Source organism: Schistocerca americana, chromosome 3 (genome assembly GCF_021461395.2).
Source record: "Schistocerca americana isolate TAMUIC-IGC-003095 chromosome 3, iqSchAmer2.1, whole genome shotgun sequence".
Lineage (NCBI taxonomy): Eukaryota > Metazoa > Arthropoda > Insecta > Orthoptera > Acrididae > Schistocerca > Schistocerca americana.
Genome location: NC_060121.1, coordinates 975,580,406 through 975,605,465, shown reverse-complemented (window position 1 = coordinate 975,605,465; position 25,060 = coordinate 975,580,406). Strand labels below are relative to the sequence as shown.

The window sequence follows — 25,060 nt, the reverse complement described above, 5'->3', positions numbered from 1 at the left end:
GGTTAACAAAAAGACAAACACGTAAGCTTTTCGCTAACAGGACCTTCATCTGAATTAAACAAAACAAAATACAACACACACACACGAGGCCCGGCAGCCAGAGACAGTGGTCGTGTGTGTGTGTAATTCTGATAAAGACCATTTTGGCTGAAGGCTTACATGTCTGACAGTCTTATGCAGCAGTCCTGTCTCTCTTTTGCCATTAAATACAACATTACCCCTCTCAGTTATACAACACCCCGTACTACTTTTGCTATGTTATTCACAAATATGAGTACATTTAAGAAATCAGTAATTAAATGGACAGCATTACAAATAAACGGATACTGTTTACACTGATAACAGCTGTATAAAAGTAATATTAACACACATTGGTGATACCTTAAATGCCAACTATAGTCCATTTAAAATTTGTTGCGACTTTTGACATTTGGCTGACCGCAGGAGGTCAAGACACCGTTGCCCGGACAACACCAAGTGCGAGCTGGCTTTCCCTACCACGCCACCAATGGTTTGGCTTGCAAAGTGCCCTCGTTACCACACCACAAGTAACCGTACCACGTGGTGACACACATTAGATGCATCGTTTGTCAGCTCTCATTGTAAAGTTGAATTTTCTCGCATTGAAATGTTCTGTAGTTGTCAGGTATTGTGAACAAGTATTTTGTGTTGGCATTGTATTAATAACAGTGCAGTACATCCGAATACAAGATATGTAATAAAAGTGTCATCCAAGAACACGTTCACCATCTGAGAAGACAAACGTTCTGCTGCAAAACATTCCTCAGAATTCGAGAATACTAATGGACAAAATGCCATACCGCATTGTTGTGATGCATAAAGCTCCAACAGTGCAGAGGGGGGAAGCTGATATTTTGCTCTGGGTACAAAGAAATCTTCCATGAGATAAAGTTTAACCTAGTGTGTATAAAGCGAATTTAATGGAACTTTTAGTGGTGTACGAGTCAAAACTCCACGCTACCAGGTCGACGAACTGGCTAACGGTGAAGCGCACAGTTTAACCAGGCTTCCTCCGTATCGTGATAAATTAAAACAGACTAGTTGAAAAGTAATGTGGTAGAAAACAGCAAAAAGGTTACACTCACTGAGGTTGAAATGTTGACTAAAGAAACTGCTGCAAACATTACATGACATGACTGGTCTTGACAGCCAAACCAGGAAGATAGTTTAGGAACTATTCATGAAGGACTGTGACGAGATCTGATGAATACATAACTTCTCTTGTTGCTACATTAAACGGCTTCTTTTGTCAGAACACAGGAGAGTTTAGAAATATTCATCTCACTAACACTGTAATGCAGTTGAATCCTGAAATAATGTATTATTAAACTAACAACTGAATGCAAGTCAGGTCAATAGTTTATGAAACATCCCATTCTCAGTATCAAAATAAATGTATATCTTCATTTATATTGTTACAAAATCCACAACAGTTCTCATTTCACTAGCTATCGATGGACCTCAATAATTACATTATTTGATGGAGAAAATCTATAGTCTCTTGAATATTGCAGCAGATATGGAAGTTTCACATATTAATTATACGGTAAAACACTATTGTCTTTGCGCACTGTCATTTGCCAAAATCTTGTTTCGATATCTCAAAATATTTGTAAGATACGAAGAATTTATGAATATTTCATTCTGGCTTATTCACTGACGCTCGAGTTTGTGACGGAGCACTTAACATACATTTCATTTTCTCGAGATTGGAAACAGACAGCTGTATCCCCCCAAGTTTAAAGATTAATTCAATATATTGCCTACATTTCATCAACAACGTCATCCAACGTAACAAGCACCGAACACAAATTCACAGTGACACCTGTTTACAATTGCAAACTCTGAATTTCTTGCATTAGTTTACCTATTATCGAAACATCGCAATGACTATGACCGTGAATGGAATGATAGGTGGTTTGCCACGAAACTGATGAATCAAACTTACTACCGAATAGTTTCTTTATAGTCGTTTCAGAAAGACCGTAGATCAGCCAGCTTGCTGTTCAACACGCAGTCAAGCGACCCTGCCAGATTCCGCACCGAATAATTCTGTGATCACCTGCTGATGCCCACAGCACACGCTGCCAACTAAGCTTCCCTCCGCTCGCTCCGTACCGAACTGTCAAAAGTCGCAACTTATTTTAAATGCACTATAACATTTGTTTGACTACACTGTAAGAGCTTTATAAATGATTTGTGATTTTTCTTTACTTTTCTGTACAAACTGACTAGTGACAAGAGTCCCCAATCACTGAGTAACATTGTGTTTGAAACTTAAAGCTTTGAATGTAACTAGTAATGCCTTGTTTTATTTCAGCCAATTACTCGTGTGTCGAGATTATTACGTATATTTTAGACAGTATATGCTGTAGCAGCCAAGAACATCAGTCAATATCAGCTGCTGTGTTTATGTGAGCTTTGCACACCAGTCGCCAGAGGCACTACGTTTTATTTTGTTCTCTGTGTGCAATGCAACATTCTGTGAATGTTTTACAGGGTACTATGAAGTACCTTCCTCTGTGTTTACTGATTAACAAATGTTACCTATTCCTGGTAGACTGGAGTTCATATTTCGTATAACTGGTTGAGTATCTCGAATGTGCAATTAAAGCAGTTTGCATGGCTAGCAACTAATTGATCTGACATCTCAGCATTGTGACTCGCTGTAAGATTACCTTAATTGTGGGCTTATAATCCTCCATTATGGTTTATGCAGGTAGAAGTAAGTTTTTGTAATGTCAGAACAACTACAAGTTTGATCAAATTTGCCTTGGTGGTCAGCCAGTTCCATTATCATTATGCAGTTGAAGTCAAAGACATAATAACTGCACCACCAATTTCTGCGACAAACTCAAGGCCAAATTGAGTCACAGGTTTTCTGCCTCCAAAGAAGAGCACGTGCGACAAGTCTTAACACAAGAAAATAGCGGAAACAGAAAACCATCGCAGTATCTATGGCACTTACACAGTAAAAACAGCGCTTTATCATCACAAGTAAGATTGAAGCTCTGGCTAAACAAATGAGAACTGATTTCTCATCGCAACTCCAGCAATGACAGCGGGCATTATTGCAAGAGCAAACATAGTCATTCTTGCCCAAAGTGGCACAGAGCAGCCGCTTTCTGTTTGCTGTTATCACAGAAAGTTTGGAGATCAGGCGCGCAAGTGCACCTCACCTTGTGCTTACCTGAGTGCTAGCAACAGTCAGATGTACGCACATCCGATTGCTGATTGCAGTCTCACCATCTCTTTTTATCAGAGATTGGAAGATGGGACAAAAATTTCTTGTGGACATTGATTCAGACTTGTGTATCTATCCACATCCTTAAGCCCGGTCCACACGCAACGATCTGTCTGCGCAGACATCGGCGCAGATGTCTGTACATGCAAAAGATCGCTGCAAATGTGCTGTGTTCACACGATACAAACCCCAATCTACTACTCGCCCACCATCTGTCGGTGTAGAAAAGAAATATCAGTGGCAAGCGACTACGCTCCCCAAAAACGTCAAAATTTAATTCAGTTATTTTGAAAAATAGAAATGGAGGAAGTTCTGTTGTGGTCTGTGTTCGCAACTTGTGTTGCAAAAAACATTCAGACCAACTGCAGGAAACAGAGAAAGCGGTCAAAATGGTGCAGACAGTGGCTGCTAAAGCGAAAGCAGTTTCGTCACGTAAATTTACTGCGAGAGTTGCAGGGCGAACCTGTTTTGTTTTACATAACCTCGTGTTCCATTTCCTCGCACATTGGCACTCCAATTTCATCTTCAATTGTACTCCTGCTTGGTCTTGGCGTTTCTTGATCACTAGGAAAGCCAAGTAGATCAAAATACCATAACGTTGGCTGGTATACTTGATATACTCCTACACCAGATCTTCTAGATTTCTGAACTTTGGATAACTCTTTTCGGTAAACAGTTCGCTGACAGACTAATTTACTTGACTTGCCTTCATGAACTCATCTTTCAGGAAAGCGTAAATAGCTTCACATGTGTTGGGTATTATTCCACTCAATGCTTGTTTCGATATTGCAGATGAAAATTCCAAATCATTGTAGCTCCTTCCTGTTGCTAGGAATCTTAACGTTACTGCCAGGCGTTCATGAGGAGAAATTTCCCTTCTCATACAAGTATTTTTCTCATAATATGAGGGGTTACATGCTTTAAGAGATAATTATAAGTTTCGAAATCCATCCGCAAATAATTTCGCCAGTTCGCAACGAAATTATTTTTCTATTACCGTTTCTCTGTTTGCCGAGGCGCCAACTGCCCGCAATTTTTCAATTAGAGCATTGTATGCTGCTGTCTTTTTGTCTCGGTCACTATATTCTTTACTTTTAATCTTCCACAAACATGGGTGGTTTCTGTATATTTCAATGAATTCACTTACAAACTCTCGAGAACACTGACGAGTATCAGCCATTTTAATGCCCTGTGCACACAAATACAAATACTAGACTGAGCAAACAGCTGTTTCACGCCAGATTTGTGACGATCTCCTGTCCACACGCTCCAACTTGTCTGCGCAGATGTGGTTTGAACCGACAGATTTGAGAGGTTTCGCTCAAACCTCAACTCCAACTTCCAGGTTTGCACACACCTCAGGTTGGTGCAAATCTTCTGTTCACACGCAACGATCTGTCTGCGCAGATGTGATGTGCGCAGACAGATCGTTGCGTGTGGACGGGCCTTTATAGCACAGTTGCTGACCACCAACTTCATTCTGCCTCTCTGTAGAAAGCAAGCAACTGATCCACACCAACTTACGGTGCTCAATGTATCAAGATGGACTTGGGATTGCACCGTGCCTTCACCTGCAATTTCACTGTTGCTGACACCATGGAACCCACAATTGGAGCTGACTTCCTGGCGCATTACCATCTGCTACTGGATGTAGTGAATGCGAGAGTCATCAACAGCATCACAGGCTTACAACTGTTGAATTCTGCTGCAGCACAGTGATACGCACCACCAAGCACGTCCAGGTGCAAGTTGTAAATATATCAAGCTACATGAGAAATTACCAGCTAAAACAAGATTTCCAAGATAGGTACATCACAATACTGTCCACTGCATTAAAGCTACCAATGGTCCACCAGTTTCGTGCAGACCTAGGCAATTAGCTCCCGACTGCCTAGCCAACACAAAGGCAGAATTCGACTCAATGCTGAAAGAAGATATTATTCGCCCTTTTTGCAGTCCATGGTTATCATCTCTCCACCTAGTACCCAAGAAGTGTGGCTCATGGCACTCGTGTTGTGATTATCACGCGTTTAGCGTTTGGACAGTTCCAGACAGAAATCCAGTGCCCTGTTAAAAGACTATGATTACAACTAATGCTGTGTGCGGTGCGACCGTGTTAAGTGTGTTAGGCTGCACAGAGGCCTTCATGTAAATTCCTGTGGCAAATGAGGACATCTCGAAAACAGCCACAATCGCGCCATTCAGCTTGTTCGCGAGTCTCTTCATGACATCTGGTCTATGCTATGCTCTACAGCCTTGGCAAAGTTCTTGACTCTGTGCTGGAAGGATTGTTGTTATGTTTTACCCACCTAGATGAAATCCTCGTCTATTCGGGCACTGTAGAACAGCATCAGCAACATTTGAGGGAAGTCTTTAAGCTTTTGAAGCAACACAGTGTAGTACTGAAACCTGCCAAGTGTTTATTTATCTAACTACAGATTACATTTTCAGGCAGAAAAACAACAAATGCTCACCGTATCAGCACAATCATTTAGAGTTCATTGCCAAATTCACCACATTCTAAGGCACTGACACCATAACAGACTGGCTGTCTAAAGTTAACAGTGCAACATATGCTACTGAGTTTGCATGACTTGCAAAGACACAGGAATCTGACCACCAGCTCCAGAATCTACTGAAAGGTGAAACATCCATCCTATAGTTAAACTGGTTGACATTCCTGGTGTAGACATGAAGCCATATTGTGAAATTTAAAGGGTAAGGCCTCTTTCTTTTTTGTCATCCACGTTCTATGGATGTGACTTCGACAACCTGCACAACCTTTGACACCCACATTCTGTGGATATGAGTTCGACAGCCTGTGTCACCCCGGCGTTAGGTCAACAACTTGCCTGGATTCAAAGCATACTGTACGGCCTAGCCTGTAAAACGATTGTCACGAGTGAACATGTGCGTGCATTCAGTGTCAGCGTAGCAAGCTACCCCCTCGCGTGGATGCACCTATGGGAGATTTTCCAGACACGAGAACACAATTTGCACATTTGCACATCGCCATAGTAGGCCCATTAACTGAAACTGCTCCTTTCACTCACTGGCTAGAAGCAATACAAGTCAACAATATTTTGGTAGAAATCCTAGCCTTCACCTTTGTGTCTAACAGCATTTCACATTTTGGTAGTCTGCTGCACATCAGAAGATCAGATTACAGGAAGACATCGAAGCAATTCAGAGGCAGGTTGCTAGATTTGTTACTGGTAGGTTTGAACAACATGCAAAAATTACAGAGATGCTTTGGGATCTCAAATGGGAATCCCTGGAGGGAAAGCGATGTCCCTTACAAGGAACACTACAGAGAAAATATCGAGAACTGGCATTTGAAGCTGACTGCAGAACAATTCTACTGCCGCCAACATATATTTCATATAAGGATCACAAAGATAAGATACGGGAAATCAGAACTCATACAGAAGCACAGACAGTCTTTTTCCCTCACTATTTTTGTTGAGTACATAGATGTAGATGTAGAAAGCACAGACTGTGGAGAACCATTTGAATTAGAACTACTTATTCAACTCAGCATATTCTGCAGTGCTATTCATCACAGTACAAAAAGCTACCACCCATCAAGCAACAGCCTAAGTGAACGTTGGCACCATTCTTTGAAAGGAAGCGCCAATGTGTCATGACATTACAGTAGTTGGATAAAAGCCTTAATATGGTCCTGCTTGGTCTTTGCAACACATATGCACCGGACTTTGCTTCTACACCAGTGGAGCTCGTGTATGACAAAGCACTACAGCTCCCTGGCGAATTCGTCAACCCAAGTTCTGTACAGCTCACTGATCAGGACCTGACAGACTACATTTGTCATCTGGAGGAACATAACTGCTTGCATTCGCTCTCATCAAACATCCGAACATAACATGAGATCAAGCACGAACTGTGTGAACCCAGCATTACAACCATCTTACACAGGCTCACATCGTGTCGGTGAAAGAAAAGCACAAATTCCAGTGAATGGCAAAATGACCACAGTCTCTAAACTGACAGAGTGAACCAACTTGTGTGTTCCCAGAAGTATCTCCAACATACATACTGCATAACCAGCCTCAGCCTCATCGTCAAGCACAACCACATCCACCCAAAGCAGACGTACTACCTGCATGCAGAACACACTCCAGATGTCGACCGCATCTCCCAGCCAGACTTTTGGATGATGCTCCACTTCCCCTGAAAAGCTGATGTAGTGACCAAGATCTGAGTTACTGTCAGCTGCCGTGTCTACTTGAGCTGTCAGAGTTCACTCACCAGTTGCCAGAGGTGCTGGTTTTTGCTCTGTTCTCTGTGTGCAGTGGGACACCCCATGAATGTCTTATAAAATTCTTGGAAATTATACACAGTTGCTTTCAAACTCACCTCTTGTGCTAACTAGCCTGAAATATTATCAAGTACATTGTTCTGTGTTTATCTGTCAATAAATGTTATTTGCTCCTGGTACACTGGAGTTCGTATTTCATACAAATGGCTAAGTATAACATGTAATAATTATAGTTTTTCACATGGCTAAGCAGCTAGTTCCTTCAACAGAGACTTTTTTCTCACACAATCTACTTTTCTTCTGACGTTCAGAGATCACTTTAGCAGAGGGTCAATCCATACCAAGCGGTCCAGCACTGGTTGTTTGACTATCTCGGAAAAATTTTATATTTGCCGAGTGAATTCCCCAATGTTTAGTAGTCACAAAAATATTTTTTTAAAAAAATTATTGTTTATTATTTTGAAATGGCAGCCGTACTTGTTCCAGGCCGCAAGCGTTTTTTCGTATTTGCAATCATCTACATTTTTTACAATTATTCAGTAGAGGATAGTCCTAAGCCTTCCAGATAAAATGTATTTAGTTCAACACACTCCGGGCTACAATTTAATATCAAATCAGGTCAAATCACTTAGCTGAATGTATTCTTTAATATATTTTTAATATTTCAAAGTTATCAGCCACAAAGTAAAAAAACTCAATTTTTGAACAGTAGTTTTCCAAAGAAAGATTAATTTCTCAGCTTTAATATTTTTTCTCCTATTACACTATATAGTATAGTTACTTTTTATAGAGTATCAATGGTGAGCAGCTTACACTTTAAAAAAATACACAATTTTAAAAAATGGATTTTTAAAAATTTTTCCATTTTGTGGTCTGCAGTATCTTTATTGGGGGACCAGATAAAATTCTGAAAATTTCACAGTTAATAGACCTTTATGATATCAAACTTCAGTATAAATTTCAACTTTAGGATTCAATTGGAAGTTACAGAAAAAAGATTACAAACACGAGTCAAAAATGTGTTTTTTAACATCTGCGATATCTAGTAGGCTAATCAAATAAAAGTATACCAACTGCATAATGTAACACACCACATTACACTAGCTAATGAATATTTGTCGAAACAATGCTGTGGTAATTGTTTCAGCAGGCTGACAATTGCCTATACAAGTCTGATTGTCGTCTTCCCCCTTACACCAACAATTGTCTCCTCACACTTATTTAGCTAGAAGTTCTTGAAGTGTGCAGTTGGAAAATGGTGTCTCATCAGTGTTCTGTTGGTGTTGTGATTAATGAAGCGTGTCACAAAAGTATTTATGGAGTGTATCCTAAAGACATTCCTTTAATCGAAGATTACAGTGAAGAAGGAAAAAGTGTTATTTACAAGTTGGCCCAGAGGTCAAATCAACATGCAAGTACCATAAAATGAAATATAATAAAAAAATTTCATCGCCTTTTTGGTCAGTCTTGCATGGAACCTTTTGAGAAACTTAAGAAACCTATAACAAAAGGTCTGTGAGAAATAACATTTGATAATTATTCTAAAAATAAAAGCCCTTTTGTAAATCTCATGCCAGGAAAATCATTGTGTCCAACATGTTATTCCAAGATATTTGTAACTCACAAGAGAAAGGATAGTGAAACCTCAGATACAGAATTTTGTGGCTTATCAGCAACCATTAAAAAAGGAGATACAGCTTGTGAAGTCCTGGGTATATCGCCTGCTAGTAAAATTAGAAAACTGAGTCAAGATAAAAGACCAAGTGCCTTGAATACAAAATTTGAGAAAGTGGCAGCTACAGTCAAAAAGAATTTGGAAGTTTCATTTCAAAATACAATTTGTACTAAAACAGATGGAAGTTCTAAAACTTCACCAACCAAATATGATAATTTGATAGAAAAACTAAACGCAGCACTTCAAACAAAGAGGATAAAATTATCAGTTTACTGCTGAATTCTTGGAGTCGAGCAAAAGTTAGTGATGAATTTAATGTGTCAGAACGTCTTGTTGAGTTAACACGCCATTAGTAAAAGAACAGGGAATTTTACCAGCATTACAAAAGAAAAGTGCATCTAATTTGGTAGATGAAAACACAATCAATAAAGTTATTAAGTATTATGACGATGATGATAACGACCGTTTGATGTCTGGGAAAAAAAGACTGTGTCTCTGTGAAAGAAAATGATTCTGAAGATTCAAAGACAAAAAGGCTAATATTGTGTAATTTAAATGAACTATTCACTAAATTTAAAAAAGAAAATCCTGACATTAAAATTGGAAGATCAAAGTTCTGTGAGTTGAGATCAAGATGGTGTATGGCAGGGGCATCTGGCACCCATAATGTCTGTGTTTGTCTGTATCATCAGAACGTAAAGTTGAAGATAGATGGGGCCAATCTTAGAGAGTTGACTATAAAGACCTTTTGGAAGTTATGGTATGCAATATTGACAGTTAACAACTGTATGATCAAGGGAAAATGTGAAGATTGTCCAGGCAAACAAGCCTTACTTGACATGTTTGAAGAATCCGAAGAAGACTATCTGATGCCTGACAATATAAAATACACACAATGGGTGACACAAGACAGAACTGAAATGGTGACAGTCAGAAAATCACGTGAAGAGTTTTTTGAAGTGTTGGTGGCTAACCTTGAAAATCTGAAAATGCAACATTTTATTGCAAAAGATCGAAGTAAATATATGAAAGACAAAAAGCAAACCTTGGCAGCTGACGAATTCTTAGTTCTTGCTGACCTTTCAGAAAATAATTCCTTTGTTGTTCAAGATGAAGTACAAGGGCACCACTGGGTAAACAAACAGGCCCCAATTCATCCACTTGTATTCTATTATAAAGATGAACTAATGAGCCACAGCTTTTGTGTCATAAGTGACTACCCTGAACACAACACTAAAGCAGTGCACATTTTTCAAGTAAAATTAACAAACTACATTAAACAGCACCACCCTTCCATAAAAAAACTGATTTGCTTTTTGGATGGGGCAGCAAGTCAATATAAAAACAAAAAAAATATTAACATCTCCTTTCGTAAAGAAGATTTTGGGTTTGATATAGAATGACACTTTTTCACTTCATGCCATGGGTAGAATGCTTGTGATGGTGTCGGGGGTACAACAAAACGAGCTGTCACAAAACCCAGTCTGCAGCGGACCGATGACAATCATAACACCTCAAGAAAATCTTTTCATTGTTTTGTACCCCATTCACACAACTTACTGAAGTGTAAGATCACATCAACTTCGCCTGATAGTGAACTTCATCAGTGTGGAAAACTTGTATAACTGGTTCTTCAGCTTGAGTTTACGATGAACAGTGAGTGGATTGGCGAAGTTGATACTATTGACTGTCAAAACCAAGATTTACATGTTTTATTTTATCACCCTCCAGAACCAAGGACATCTTTTAAAAAAATTGAGAAGGATCAAATTTGGATGCCACTTAAAAATGTACAAAGGAAGCTGTCTCCCATGGAATTTACAACTGTGACTGGGCAAACTTATAATCTAACACCCAAACTGAGTGAACAAATTTCTTAAATGTTCAATGAGAGATGTACTAAAAACAAATAACAAGAGAACAATATAATGTAATTAGTAGGCGTATTTTCAATAAAAAAGTAATCATAGATATGATTAAATTATATACTATAACTGATATATTTTATTTCATAAGCCTAGAATCACAGATGTTAAAAAATGTATTTTTGACTCGTGTTTGTATTTTTTTCCCCATAACTTCCAATTGAATCTCAAAGTTGACATTTATACTTTAGTTTGGTATCAGGAAGGTCTATTAACTGTGAAATTTTTAGGTTTTTATCTGGTCCCCCGACAAAGATATTGCAGGCCACAAAATGGAAAAATTCAAAAATCAATTTTTTTTTAAATAGTGATTTTTTTAAGTGTAAGCTGCTCACCATTGATACTCTATAAAGTAACTATACTATACAGTGTAACAGCAGAAAACAATTAAAGCTGAGAAATTAATCTTTCTTTGGAAAACTACTGTTCAAAAATTGAGTTTTTTTTAAATTTGTGGCTGATAACTTTGAACTATTAAAAATATATTAAAGAATACATTCATCTAAGTGATAATGATGTTAATTTGTAGCCCAGAGTGTGTTGAACTAAATGCATTTTATCTGATAGGCTTAGGACAAACCACTATTGAATAATTGTGAAAAATGTAGATGGTTGCAAATACGAAAAAAACGCTTGCGGCCTGGAACAAATATGGCCACCATTTCAAAATAATAAACAATAAATTTTTTAAAAAAATATTTTTGTGACTGCTAAACATTGGCGAATTCACCCAGCAAATATAAAATTTTTCTGAGATGGTCAAGCAACCAATTATTTTTTTCTTGGACCACTTGGTATGGATTGACCCCAGAGACAGAAAAAAAAAATAATAATAATAATAATAATAATACTAATAAGGCAAGTATAAGGAAGTCAGAGAACATAAGATCTAACAAATGTAGACAAAAACAGTGGATAGTACATACAACTCCATTGCATGTGTAGTTATACAAAGAAGTTCCCCTGTACAACTGTACCCCTCTTGTCCACATAAAAGACCCTTTACTCACAGAGATGTACATCACACATACTCATAGAATTCCTGCTGTGAAGTCATCAGACAAATGTTTTACGAACCAGGGCTGAGAATGTTACACACAAGTAGTCAAATTTGTGATATATTTACCACAACAAGTTTCGGGACTATGTCATGCCATTACCAAGTGCTTGAAGTTTAACCCATCGGGCACTGTCGAAAGCAAAAAGCCAGCAGCAAACATGCATTGTCAAACATAAAACGCTTCCTTGACAATCAATACGGGTGCACAATACTCTCACAAGCCTCAGTTGTAGTGGCATGGAAACTTTAAGCACTTTATAATGGGATAACAGAGACCCAAAACACACTGTGCTAAGCATATCACACATCAGACAACTTGTACGTAACATTCTCAGTACTTGTATAATTCTCTTCAGGGCTGCTTGAAAGCAGCAATTTACAAAGCTGTTGTACGGTGGCCTGGCACTAGTGGGATTTCACAGGCTAAGAATGTGTGTGGCTGCCCAGTAGTCAATTCATCACACCGTAGATGGCCAAAGGCCCATGTGCTTAAGTGTCAACCTATGCAACAAAAAAGCATTGCAGCAATCTATATATTCTCAATCTTATGTTGTACTGCAATTTTAGTATGTTTATCATTAATAATAACTTCAACTACACATCTTTGTTATCTTGACCTGACACTTACTGAGTGAATTTTAAGATACTGTAAGAACTGAAACATGTGGCTGAAAGATGTATAAGGAATTCAATCTCGACTTTCATTGCTATATATGTGTTAAGGTCTTTAGACAGCTTTTAACATTCTGTCATTCTTCTACACTCAAGACTAGAAAATTCAGAAAGTTGCCTATTAGCTTGCATAACTAACATTAAAAAATGCAAAATGTAGAAGGACTGTTCCCTCATTTCATTTCATACATACCAATATCAGTTTTTTTTATTTATTTATGCTGCAGTTACATACTCAATACATTAGAAACACTTAGAAAGGACAGCCTGTTCTGCTGGTCAGACACGATGTTGTGCCTGTAGTGTGACAACTTCTAAAATAACTATTACTACCAAACAACATACAAAATCATTGTGCCTGTCATCTACAATACTACTGATGAAAATATGGCAGCTAATTCCTCATCTGCAAGTTAAGTGCCCATTCAAAACTAAAATTAAGTGGTTTGCACAAACCATGCAATGAATTATATACACCTACAAGATGCAACAAAAAAAACCAGAGGGTGTTCCATTATATAATGAACAGATAACTACCAAACAGGTCTTGTTTCCGAGCTTCAACCAGCTTCTCGTTTCCAGGGAAAATACTCACTGGTGGAGAGCAAAAAGGGAGAAAGAAAGAAAGAACAACATTAAAGAAGAAGAAAAAGGAGAAGGACTTGACAAGTCTATCTCTATAGTTATGATTTTTTCTCAAAAGTTATGCATGCACAATGGCTGTAAATAAGCACTGTACAGATGTTCACAATATGAAAATGACGTATATGGGATATCAATTGAAAATAGAAACAAATTTTACTATAGGGTTTAAACTTATAAAACAAAGCTAAAAAGTTTCACAACACGCAATGAACATCAAAGAATGTGAAAATGCAAGAAGCCACATACTCTGCAAATAGTATGTTAATGAACACACTATTGGAGTCATACCAGTAGTCACAATGAATCATCTACGGATATAAATATTTTATTACATATTCTTGTTATTACACATTCAATGCTTTAAACTTTTGTGTGTTTTCTTGCTTATTCACAGAATTGGCATACACACAGTTACAACACCAACTGCAGAAACAAGTGTAAGAAAAATAATGCTCAGAAGTGCTTTAAATGCTGAAACATAGACAAAATGATTGTAGCATTCCAAACAGATCAGTTACTACTACAAACATCAGTATCACAGTAGATAAAATAATGTGCCTGCACAAATACACAGAAAGAACAATAAATTACTTTTAAGCACACAAAACATTTAAAATTGGAGAAGATAATGTACAGACAACTTTTCATAAAATGAAATATGTACAAAGAAACTTTAAAAGACTGATTTACTACGAGGATTTTATAAGGGTTTCACAAAACCTACATTCAAATCTGTTAAAAAAATAAATAAATGAAAAGGCAACTGGTGCCAACTGGGAGATACACTGCTGTCTCGAGGCAATTCTCGAATAAGAACGGTGTGAACAGGGCCAACTTTTATTGTTTTAATAATTAGTTGTTACAACAATTGTTTGATCTAGGCAAGAACGGGTACATCAGACGAAACGGAATGCATGCTAAATACACACTTGCAAAGCTGCAGCAACACAGCAGACAGGTTTACTATAACATAAATGCAAAAAATTACTTATTTTGTGACATCCATGCCAAACAGGTTTACAAGTCAATTTGCTACATCATTATCTCAACACACAAATGCTCTGTAGTGTACTGATTCACACATACAGTGAAATACTTTCTAAACATATATTCTGTTAAACTTCATGTGCAATAGCAATAAGTGAACCATTTACTTATCCTTTAAGTTCAAACTGCACAAACCTGCTGCAAATACATTTTTATGCATTTTCACTTTAGCCCTAAACTGCACCTAAGTCACATTTTCAACACACAAAATCAATATAACACGAACTTTAATGCCTTAAATCACATACTTCCAAAACAGAAGTAGCAAGTGGCTAAATAATGCCAATTTCTAACAAAAAGTTCTAGGAAGAAAGGGAGCTGCTACTTATTAGCGTTCCTATACAGGCTTTTACAGAGTCACAAAAAACTATTACTTACACACACACACACACACACACACACACACACACACACACACACACACTTGGCTCATTGATTACAAAGGTAAATCAAGGGGATTGCTATGAACCCAGCAGAAGATTTTAGTATTTTGTTTGAAATATATTGCTATGATATAATTTTTTGAACACAACCTACGACCAGCTTAGAGACAGAAGTGATGACATTTTCTGCACGACTTGACCATCATTTTGCAGGACAATGCTCAAGCATGTACAGTGCAAGCTGTTACTGATTTCTTTGACTGATGGGGCTGCTTAGTGCTATACCACCTACTGCACTCCCCTGACTTAAGCCCTCGTGAGTTCAACTCTATTTCTAAACTGAAGAAACACTTCACAGCATTCGCTTCAGAACTGCTACAAATTCGTCGCGCAATAGACCGCGCCGCTCGAACTGTCAACACAACTGGCATTGCTAAGAGCATCCTATGACTTCCACATCGCTGGCAACAGGCTATGCACAATGCTGGTGACTATTTTGAAAGTCAGCAAAACTTTGAAAATGTATCTATTTTGTACGAGCTGTAAATAAATAGTTGTCACGATTAAAGTTCCAACCCTCATAAAATACATCAAGATAAGGTTCTGTTAAAATGTCTTCACCTCAGCATAGTGATGGACACCCAGATTGCAAAAAGGAAGGAAACGGTAACACTGAAGTATACCATTATAAAAAGGAATGATGAAATAGTGCCTGTTTGTACTGTCACTTTCCATGCCAAAAGGATAGTTAACAGTAAGGGTTAATAAGGAAGTAACTATTGCTATTAATAATGATATAAAAAATATAAACGCACAGAGAGCCACCATGTGTCAGTAAGTGATACATACTCTGGAGATCTTGTGAAGTTGACATCTTGAGACAAAAGTAAACATGCCATCGAACAATACTAACATCTACATTTTTACAAAAGAAAATAGGGTACACAAAGAAAAGACGAAACATGCGTCTGCCTTGGCAAACTGTTTTGAAACTCCAGGTGATACAAAGGAGTTTTACAAAGATGTCCTAGACAAATAATGTATGGATGTAAGACGGGAAACTTGAAAATGACAGTGTGACTGTAACACGCAATACTTTTTGTGTTTGTCATTTCTTACTTTATGTGTAACTGATGACATGATGGAAGCTTCACAATTATGTTATGATAGTTATAACTACTATTATTGTACAATGCCACAGTATTTCTATTATTACCATTTGTATTCTCAATAAATTAAAAAATGCAAGAATATGCATTTTACAACAACACAGGCATTTAATAAACTGTACAGCACATAAAAAATACATCGCTGAAAAAAACTGGAAAACAAACTTAATGTACTGTTATAGAAATTAATTTTTAATATATGTCATTACAACACTTCATTAATGTCAGTGAGATCAAATGCTCCAACAAACCTATCTGGGTGAAAACAGAAAAACTCATTTTATGAGAAATTTTGTGTGTTGCACTTGCAAAGTTTGAAAAAAAAAAAAGCTCCTCAATTATGAAGTATGGATTGGCTGAGTAATGCCTGCAAAGGCTAAGGTTAGGGTCCAGATCTTAATTCGGCATGCTGGCTGGCTAATGGAACCCAACTACAGGCCCCACATAGTGACACAAAGTTTCTGAAGCTCTTAAAAAAACTGACACTTGGAATATTGTCAGCCTACTAGTTCATATAATGTCTGCTGATTTCCTGTATGTCATCCATGATGGAACACAGACTGGCAAAATAGCATTCATATTTGTGAACTAACAAGAAAATGAATTCTAAATGTTCAACATACATCCCACAGTTCAGACAACAGATAGATGGGGCATAGTACACTTCTTTGCTCTACTGCACATATAACCACCACCTGCTTTCCTACACACACACACACACACACACACACACACACACACACAGTGTGCATTACTAATTCTCCACTTTTTCCTTCCTACTTTTCCTCTTGCATCAGTTTTGATCTATAATGGACAATGTGAGTAATTCTTCATAATCTGAGTTTTCTTTGGCACGAACATTCCTTCATTAAGTTGCTGGCTGCATTTTTCTTCTCTTCTTGTCCATAGATATTTCTGATTGCTTCTAGCTCCAGGAACCCATGAAATCCACATACATCATTTCTCAAAGTTCTACATTCTCTTCTGCAGTGTTCATTTATTGCCACTTCTTTTCGATGTTCAAGCTGCTTTTTCTGCTATAAAGTGGTTACTAGTTTCTTGTCAAGTCTACTGTCATTAATTTTTTAAAGACGGAATTAAAGAATTAAAACCTTCATTTTCCTATAATGTCTATTAATCTGTTACTCACATATACTCCAATTAATGTAACTTTGTGATTGACGTTACAAAGAGCTAAATGGTGGGGGCAGCCACCCACCAGTTCTTTCTCAATCGCAATGTGTTCACTGTGTTACCTGTTTGGCACACGCTTGCAGAATTTTGTCTACTGTGGCTGCCTCACACCTGTCCCTGCCACTACAGTCTGTCGGTCATAAAGTTTGTTTTAATCACAGTATGATTCTTTTTTGTTACACAGTTCACTAGTTTTTCAACATTTGCTTGGTATTTAATTATCTTTGTGCCACTGCAAGCAATTTGACCCCAATCTAAATTGTGTTCTGGCTGTAACATTATGAAAGTAGAATGATGGCTGTTAAGTTGAACAGATGTCATATGAAACACTTGCAACAATGGAAACAACATTACCTGCTTATTGTTGCACCCACTAAAAGGATTTCTTGCCTCAGCTGTTGTGTGTTGACTCAGCTTTTGTTAGTGTATTGCCATATCATGTGCCATTGAATTACAATACAAGTAGAGAATGTTTTAGTGGTCCTGACACACAATTTTTAATATAAAATATTTTCAAATACTGTTTATTTCTGTTGATATAACAAATTTTAAATGAAGAAGAAAAATTCAATGACATATCATCTGATGACACTGGAGGATTGGTGCTATTATTTATGAAGACAATGAATCGGCTGAACATTCTGAGGACGACGTTGAAGATTTGCAAACTATTGTTCCTGAAGTTGATGACATCTCAAATCAATATTTTCATGTACATATATTTCATCCGTCATTTGTTTACAACAGTAATAACAATAATAATAATAATAATAATAATACGAATAGTAATCCCACTGTTTTCATGTGTAGAAATGGAAAAGAAATGGGAAAAAATCTTGAGAGATTACATAGGAAGCAGCCAGCACATAACATATTGAAGATGGCATAGTGTAAGGAATGTTAATATCATGCAGTCAGCATCTGTATTACGTATGAAGCCCAGTGTTATCCAGAGTATTTTGAAGTGGATCAACAAAGAAAGTAACATTACTTTCGGGAACAAATGGAGAGCTCTTGAAAGTAAAGAATTTGAACATCTTCTAGATATGTCTAGAAAATTTTAATGACAGAATGGAAATTATTTGTTGTACCTTCATGTTAGTAAGCTGGATTATTCTAAGGATCACATAAATAATTTCAACAACATACATCATACAGATCATTGTCGACAGCCATCTGCATTGGTCAGCAAGTTGACTGCAACTGGAAGGAAGAGAAAACAGTTTCGGACTGTTATTAACAATTTTCAGTTGCCACACAATCAAAACAGAATTGGCAGAAGTTCACGTAGGCTCTGCTCCATCATGAAGGCCATTTACTTTTGGATTAATGAATTTAAATGCAGTTGGAGAAGCACTGAAGATGAGCTGTGCTCTGGCCATGCAATTGAGGTCACCACAAAGGAAAGTACTGAGAAAATCTGGTATGTGGTAACGCAAGCCCACTGAATAAAAATTTGAGAGATTGATGAAATAAGGCACTTCAAATGAGTGAGTGCACAATATCCCGCATGGAGAATTGTCTGCGAAGAAGCTGTGTGCGAGTTAGGTGCCACCATTGCTCACAGTCGATCGAAAGTGTATCCAGCATAACATTTCAAAGCCATGTCTGGCACTATTTAATCACTATGTGCAAGACTTTTTGCACTGGTATGTGACTGTTTATGAAACCTGGGTCCATCATTACACACCAGGGTCAAAACGGTGGTCAAAACAATGGACAAAAGCTGACTAAAGTGCACCAGAGAAGGCAAAGAACATTTTGTCAGCTATTGAGGTGATGGCCATTGTTTTTGGGATTCCTAATGAAAAATCGTCATAAAATCTTCTCGGTTTTCAAGCCACATCAATTCCAATAAAATTCTTGACCTTTCGATGGCTACTTCCGCCATCATTGTCTGGAGTAAAACTACAGTCTGCTGGGGTTGGCACTATTTCCTGCTTTAATACCTACGATTACGGCCGATGGCACCAACCAGAGAGGGCTGAAACAATGTGTGCGCAGAAGATGAGTTGGGTAGCTCATAGCAGCTCTGGCCCGCCATGGGACTGAATGATGTCAGGTGGCACGATGAGCTTGAGCCACATTTGGAACTGCCGCTCCCCCTCCCTGCAAGTGTTAAGCATGTGGTGTTACTTTCCTTTCGACGTCCAAAGCCCACCCCCACGCCCAACTCAGTGTGTAGCCTTTGTCTCTGTTGAAAATGTTGCTGTTCATTCTAATCCCAGCCGCCTCTCTTACAACAGAGGAGGAGCTGCTGCTGCTGCTGCTGCTCTCACAAGGGACACCAGGCACATGAAAAGCTCTATTGTCTTTAACAGGGTGCAACATATCTCGTATCTTGGGGATGGGCCAGAACACTTGTCTCAATCCATGTCTAAGCAGTACATGTCCTAACTTGCTGCTCACTGTCCCACATTATGGCAAGAAACCTGCCAGCTTGGCTTCTTCCACTGATTCACCAGGTGTCTTTCTTATAAAAATGTCTGCAATGTCTCTTTTGCTGTAGCCATTCTCCCTGAACAAGTACCTCAAATGCTGCAATTCAGACTGCAGGTGGTCGTCGTCAGAAATAATTCTGACTCCGTGTATTAACGTGTTCAGGACTACTTTCTTGTGTACAGGGTGGTGAAAACTACCGGTTTTTAAGTATCTGTCAGCGTGTGTTGGTTTCCTGTACACTGAATGACCGAGCCAGCCTCCTGCCAACCGCTCAACTAAAACATCTAAGAATGGTAGCTTGACATTCTTCTCCATCTCGATGGTAAATTTAATGTTGCGATGGACACCATATATGTGATCCACGAAATGCTGCAGTGTATTTTCACGGTGAGGCCATATCAGAAACATGTCATTGATGTACCTAAGGAAGCAAGACGGACATAACACTGCAGAGTTCAGAGCTGCTCCTCAAAGAGTGCTCCATCAAGAAATTCACTACTGCAGGATACAGTTGGGAGCCCATTCCTGTGACATCTGTCATTTCATAATATTTGACACGGTACAAGAAGTACATTATAATCGCGTAGGCTTCCGCAGCTATGTTGTTGTTAGAACATGATGGAACAGCTTGACGATTCCAGGTGGAAACTGTTGGGCCAAAAGATCCAGCATGTCATACTGGCACCCTCGTAAAAAGTGACCCACGTCCAGACTAATCATTACTTCATTTTAACCTATTTTCAGTTTCTTGAGTATTTCAGCAAATGGCTTTGGGTGTTGAAAGGAAGCAACGCTGGATGCTTTACCGCTTGTAGGGAGGCGGGAGTGGCAGTTTTAAACGTGGCACCAGCCCACGTGCCACCTGACGTCACTGTCTCGCACCGGGCTAGAGCCCCTTGTATCTCCCCAAACGTAATAGATACAAACATGCCGTTTGGACAGTGAATTGCAGGGACAGGGGCTACTTGACTACATCACATTTCATGTTTGTGCTACGTTTTTATTACAGAGATATGAGGACCCTAACGTTAAATTTTAGCGTAACATGATGGGCTTAAAAAGAGGGTTTCAAATATGTGTATATCATAATATTTAGGTGAATAGTTTTTGAGACACAGATATGTTCCTGTATCGTATTCGCTCTTCGAAGTGTTGTTGTCCAATGCGACCTTTCCTGTTGACCACTGAGGAACTTCACAGGGAAGGCGCTGTTTCCCTGCTTCACAATAACGCCGCAAGGTGACACACGAGGCAGCTGGAGAGTAGGGTATAAATGTGCGGCTGGGGTAGTGAGACATTGCATTTCTGTCACTGTTTCTTGGAGCAGACATGTACACCAACAAAGATAAGTTAGATATGCTTCTAGTGTACGGTGAAAGCAAAATAAATGCTGTTACAGCGACACGGAGAGCTGTATCCCGATCGTGAGTGTCCTACGCACCAGCTTCTTGCATGTATTTGCTTATAAACTACTTGAATCGGAATCATGGAATGCCATACAGAGGACAAGGCAGAAAACTGCAACTGGCGAGGTACACGAAGAGGGCATTCTAGCGTTGGCGCATAACGACCCTACTGATCGTCGCGATGTATCACCTCAGAATGTGGTATAAGTCAGAGAAGTGTTCTACGCATATTGCACTGGCATAGATTTAACCCGTTTTATCTCTCATTACAAGCACTATCTGCTGTGGATTTCGAATGGTGCCAGGAATTTTGCCCGTTTGCTCTGCAGCGCCTACAAGATGATCCAATGTTTTTTCAATGGGTGCTTTTTACTGATGAAGTGACTTTCACCAACCACAGTAATGCAAACTTGCATAATATGCATTACTGGTGAATAGAGAACCCTCACTGGCAGCAGCAAGTACAGCATCAGCAACCGTGGAGTGGCATCATCGGAATGTCATTGTGGGGCCGTACATCATTCCAAGTATACTAAATGGCAATAACTATGCACAGTTCCTGCGAAATGTTCTGCCCATTCTGCTGGAAGCGGTACCACTAACTATGCGTCCGTGCACGTGGTTCCAACATGACGGCTGTCCCGCTCACTCTTCCCATGTGGCTACAGAGCTGTTAAATGAAAAATTCCCAGATTGTTGGATAGGACAATGTGCTGAAGTGAAGGGGCCAGCCCAATCTCCTGATTTGATCCCTCTTGATTTTCTTCTGTGGGGAGCAATCAAACAAATTGTATGCTCGAATACCAAATACACCAGACGATATGAAGCAACGTATCATCAAAGCGTGCGCTGATATCTCACGTGACACCCTCGCAGCCATTCACAAATCATTCGAATGGCAACTACAAATGTGCATTGCAGCAGAGGGTAAGCATTTTGAGCACATGCTTCAGTAGAGTTTTGTATCATATACAGTATGTGTTTTTCATCTTTGTGTGTATTTGCTTCGTATCAATATATTTTCAAATAAAAAACAAAAATGTATGAAATAATTGGGACCAATAAGGTCATCCTCATTTACATTTGTATTTCTGTTACTTAAAATGTATCAACATCTTGTAGTATTTTAATACTGTACGTTGTCTACTATTTTGTATCACAGTTGTCAAATAACTGAATAATATTTGCGCGACATCATCAGTTAATTTTTGCGCAAAATATCGCAGTATGCAGTGCTTTTTTTTCCAAAAAAAGTTTGAGGGTGCTCCGACATTGGATATAATGCAGCGAAAATTACTTATAACCTTATAACTGAAGCATGGGATACCACCAGTCTGCTTTTAGCCATGACGTCATCAACATGGCGAACTTAAAAAAGTATTGGACTCTTCAGTTGACTTTAAGCTCAAATGAAGCAGGCAATACCAAGTCAATTTCGGTCTCAAAATCATTGAATACTTGGTTCTTTTTCGCGACTTTATAAGCAGCGAAATATATTTACTGTCACCTCCTGTTCATTTTGAAACGCACTAATGCAAGAATTTTCCATAGTCTTCTGTTTGGCATGAAGTATTATTTGGGCAGCAGCTTGATGAGCAGAACTTTCTTTATGTTTAAATATTTTTTTACGCTAAGAAACCATTTCTTCTTTTCTGGAACCACCTGAAGATGACACAGATACTGTAGCCCAAGGCTGTGCAATGTTCATGCATTGTTTATTTCTTTCTATGCCTAAGCTTTCAACTTCTTTGCAAATTCTGCAGCCAAGTTTTGTGTTTGAAACGATCAACCAGTCATTTTTCTCACAAAATGCAATTTCTTGTTCCAAAGTCCAACATTCTGGACGATCATTTAATTTTCTATCGCGCACATGTTAGTTCACTGCATTTTCACACGTAGGTTCAGTGCTCAGGTTTACAGTTTCACTTTCGTCATCCACTGATGTTGAACTTCCTGGCTTTTCACTGACATACAAATTATTAACAGTTTTTGGTTTTTTAGATGCAGGAGAACAAGTAAAATAGTTTGTTAGTTTTCTGCTCATGTCTCACCGCCAACTTAACTTACAAGTTGCAACGAAAGACAGAACACACTGTAAAACTTCGCACAACCACGAAGGATCATTGTAGCAGGACCGTAGAGACATCTATCGGTAGCTCGGCGTTTGAGCGTACGCATATCCATTTAGCACTGCCATCGCCCACTATTAGCGGGCCAGGGCAATACACGCTTGTCGAACTGGCTGCCAGCGATTCAGTTGTCGAAAACGGTTGCTGCAGCTCCGAAATGCTTAAAAGAGTCAATGACATCGCTTTCCCCACCAACAACTGCACTGGTATTGTTCGTATTGCAATTACCAACACGGAAAAATTAAATAAAAAATTTACGTCCATGAAATAAATCTTTGGCACTCTTCCAAGTTCTCAACATAGTAAAAAAATTACTTTGTCGATGAAAAAGTTTAGGGGTACACGTCCCCCCGCGTTTCCTCAGAAAAACAGCACTGGCAGTATGTATTACTATTGTCGGGTAAATGGGCTTGTTTGTGCAAGGCCGAACTCGCAATGTTTACCATGTACTCTACACAACAGGAAAGGTCGCAATGGACAACACCGCTTCAAAGGACAAACACGATACCAGACCGTATCTGTGTGTCACACTATTTGCCTAAATATTATGATATACACATATTTGAAACCATCTTTTTAAGCCCATCAAGTTACGCTAAAATTTAACACAGGGTTCCATTTTAAAAAAACAACCAAAGATGGCCTCATATCTCTGTAATAAAAAATAGCACAAACATGAAATGTGATGTCCCTGCAATTCACTGTCCAAATGGCTTCTTTGTATCTATTACAGTTGGGGAGATACAAGGGGTGTTATGACTTAGCTGCCTCACCCCGTGTAAGTGGGAAATAGTGCCAGCCATGGCAGTCAATAGTTTTGCTCCTGACAACTATGGCAGAGCGAGCTCGAGAATTTTATTTGAATTGACACGGCCTGAAACCACGAAAATTTTAAAATTAGTCACGTCACCGCGAAGACTCTGAGAACACAATAATCCTCGTTCATTACTTAGAAAAAGGCAGAACCATATACTTGGTCTTTGAATTGGTGCCTCATCCACTATTCACCAGAGCTTTTCCCCCAAGTGATTTCTTCCTGTTCCCTAACTTGAAACTTTGGCTTTTTGGGAAGAAATTTTCAACAAATGTGGCATTGCAGTCAACGAGTATTTTGCAGTCTGACAGAACCTATTTTTCCAATGGAATGAAGAAGCTGGAGGATCATGGAGTAAAATATACAGCCCCTGAAGAAGACTGTCAAGAAATAAGATGAGTTGTTTATGAAACAAATTTTTCTTCTTGCTTTTTTTTACCAGACTTATCAAATCACCCTCATATAATTGCAGCAGTGTATAAAGGTCACAATGAGGGCGTAGTAAATTTATGTGACAAAAAGAACTGTCAACCTATTTTCAACAGTTTTATGGCTTCACAGAAACATCATGCTGCATTCGGTTCAATGACGCACAGCAACAATGAAGAATCGTAGACCCGATAAATTAGCTCCTACAAAGGATATATCTGTATAGTGTAGAAGCACATTAGATGATGCACATGAACCCCGTCAGAATATTACAATTGATTGGCAACTGGTAAATTTTAGGGGCAGGTATTCTTTTTGTCAGTACATTCCCTTCAAAACCCGAAAGCATGTTAACAACTTTGGAGCTGACAAAGGAATTGGAATGGAAACTAATTACTTCTTATGCTTCACGTCTCTTCAGAGTCTTCGAATCAGCTACAGTATTTTCCTATTGCGTAAAAAGGTGCAAGGTAGTGACACTGCTAATTAGTGAGGACCTAAATTATAAAATGTATGACTAGAAGAT

The 25,060-nt window shown here is 38.6% G+C and overlaps 1 protein-coding gene across 2 annotated transcripts in view; it reads right to left on the bottom strand.

The window, feature by feature from the left end:
• Window positions 1-25,060, bottom strand: part of LOC124605126 (vesicular integral-membrane protein VIP36) — an 86,794-nt gene that overhangs the window by 16,360 nt on the left and 45,374 nt on the right. Inside the window, exon 5 of one of the 2 annotated variants that reach the window (XM_047136603.1) lies at window positions 13,414-13,470. The exons of the other annotated variant lie outside the window; for it this stretch is intronic. Coding sequence (XP_046992559.1) covers window positions 13,414-13,470 — 57 coding nt within the window. The remainder of the gene's footprint in view (window positions 1-13,413; window positions 13,471-25,060) is intronic. 2 annotated transcript variants of the gene reach the window in all.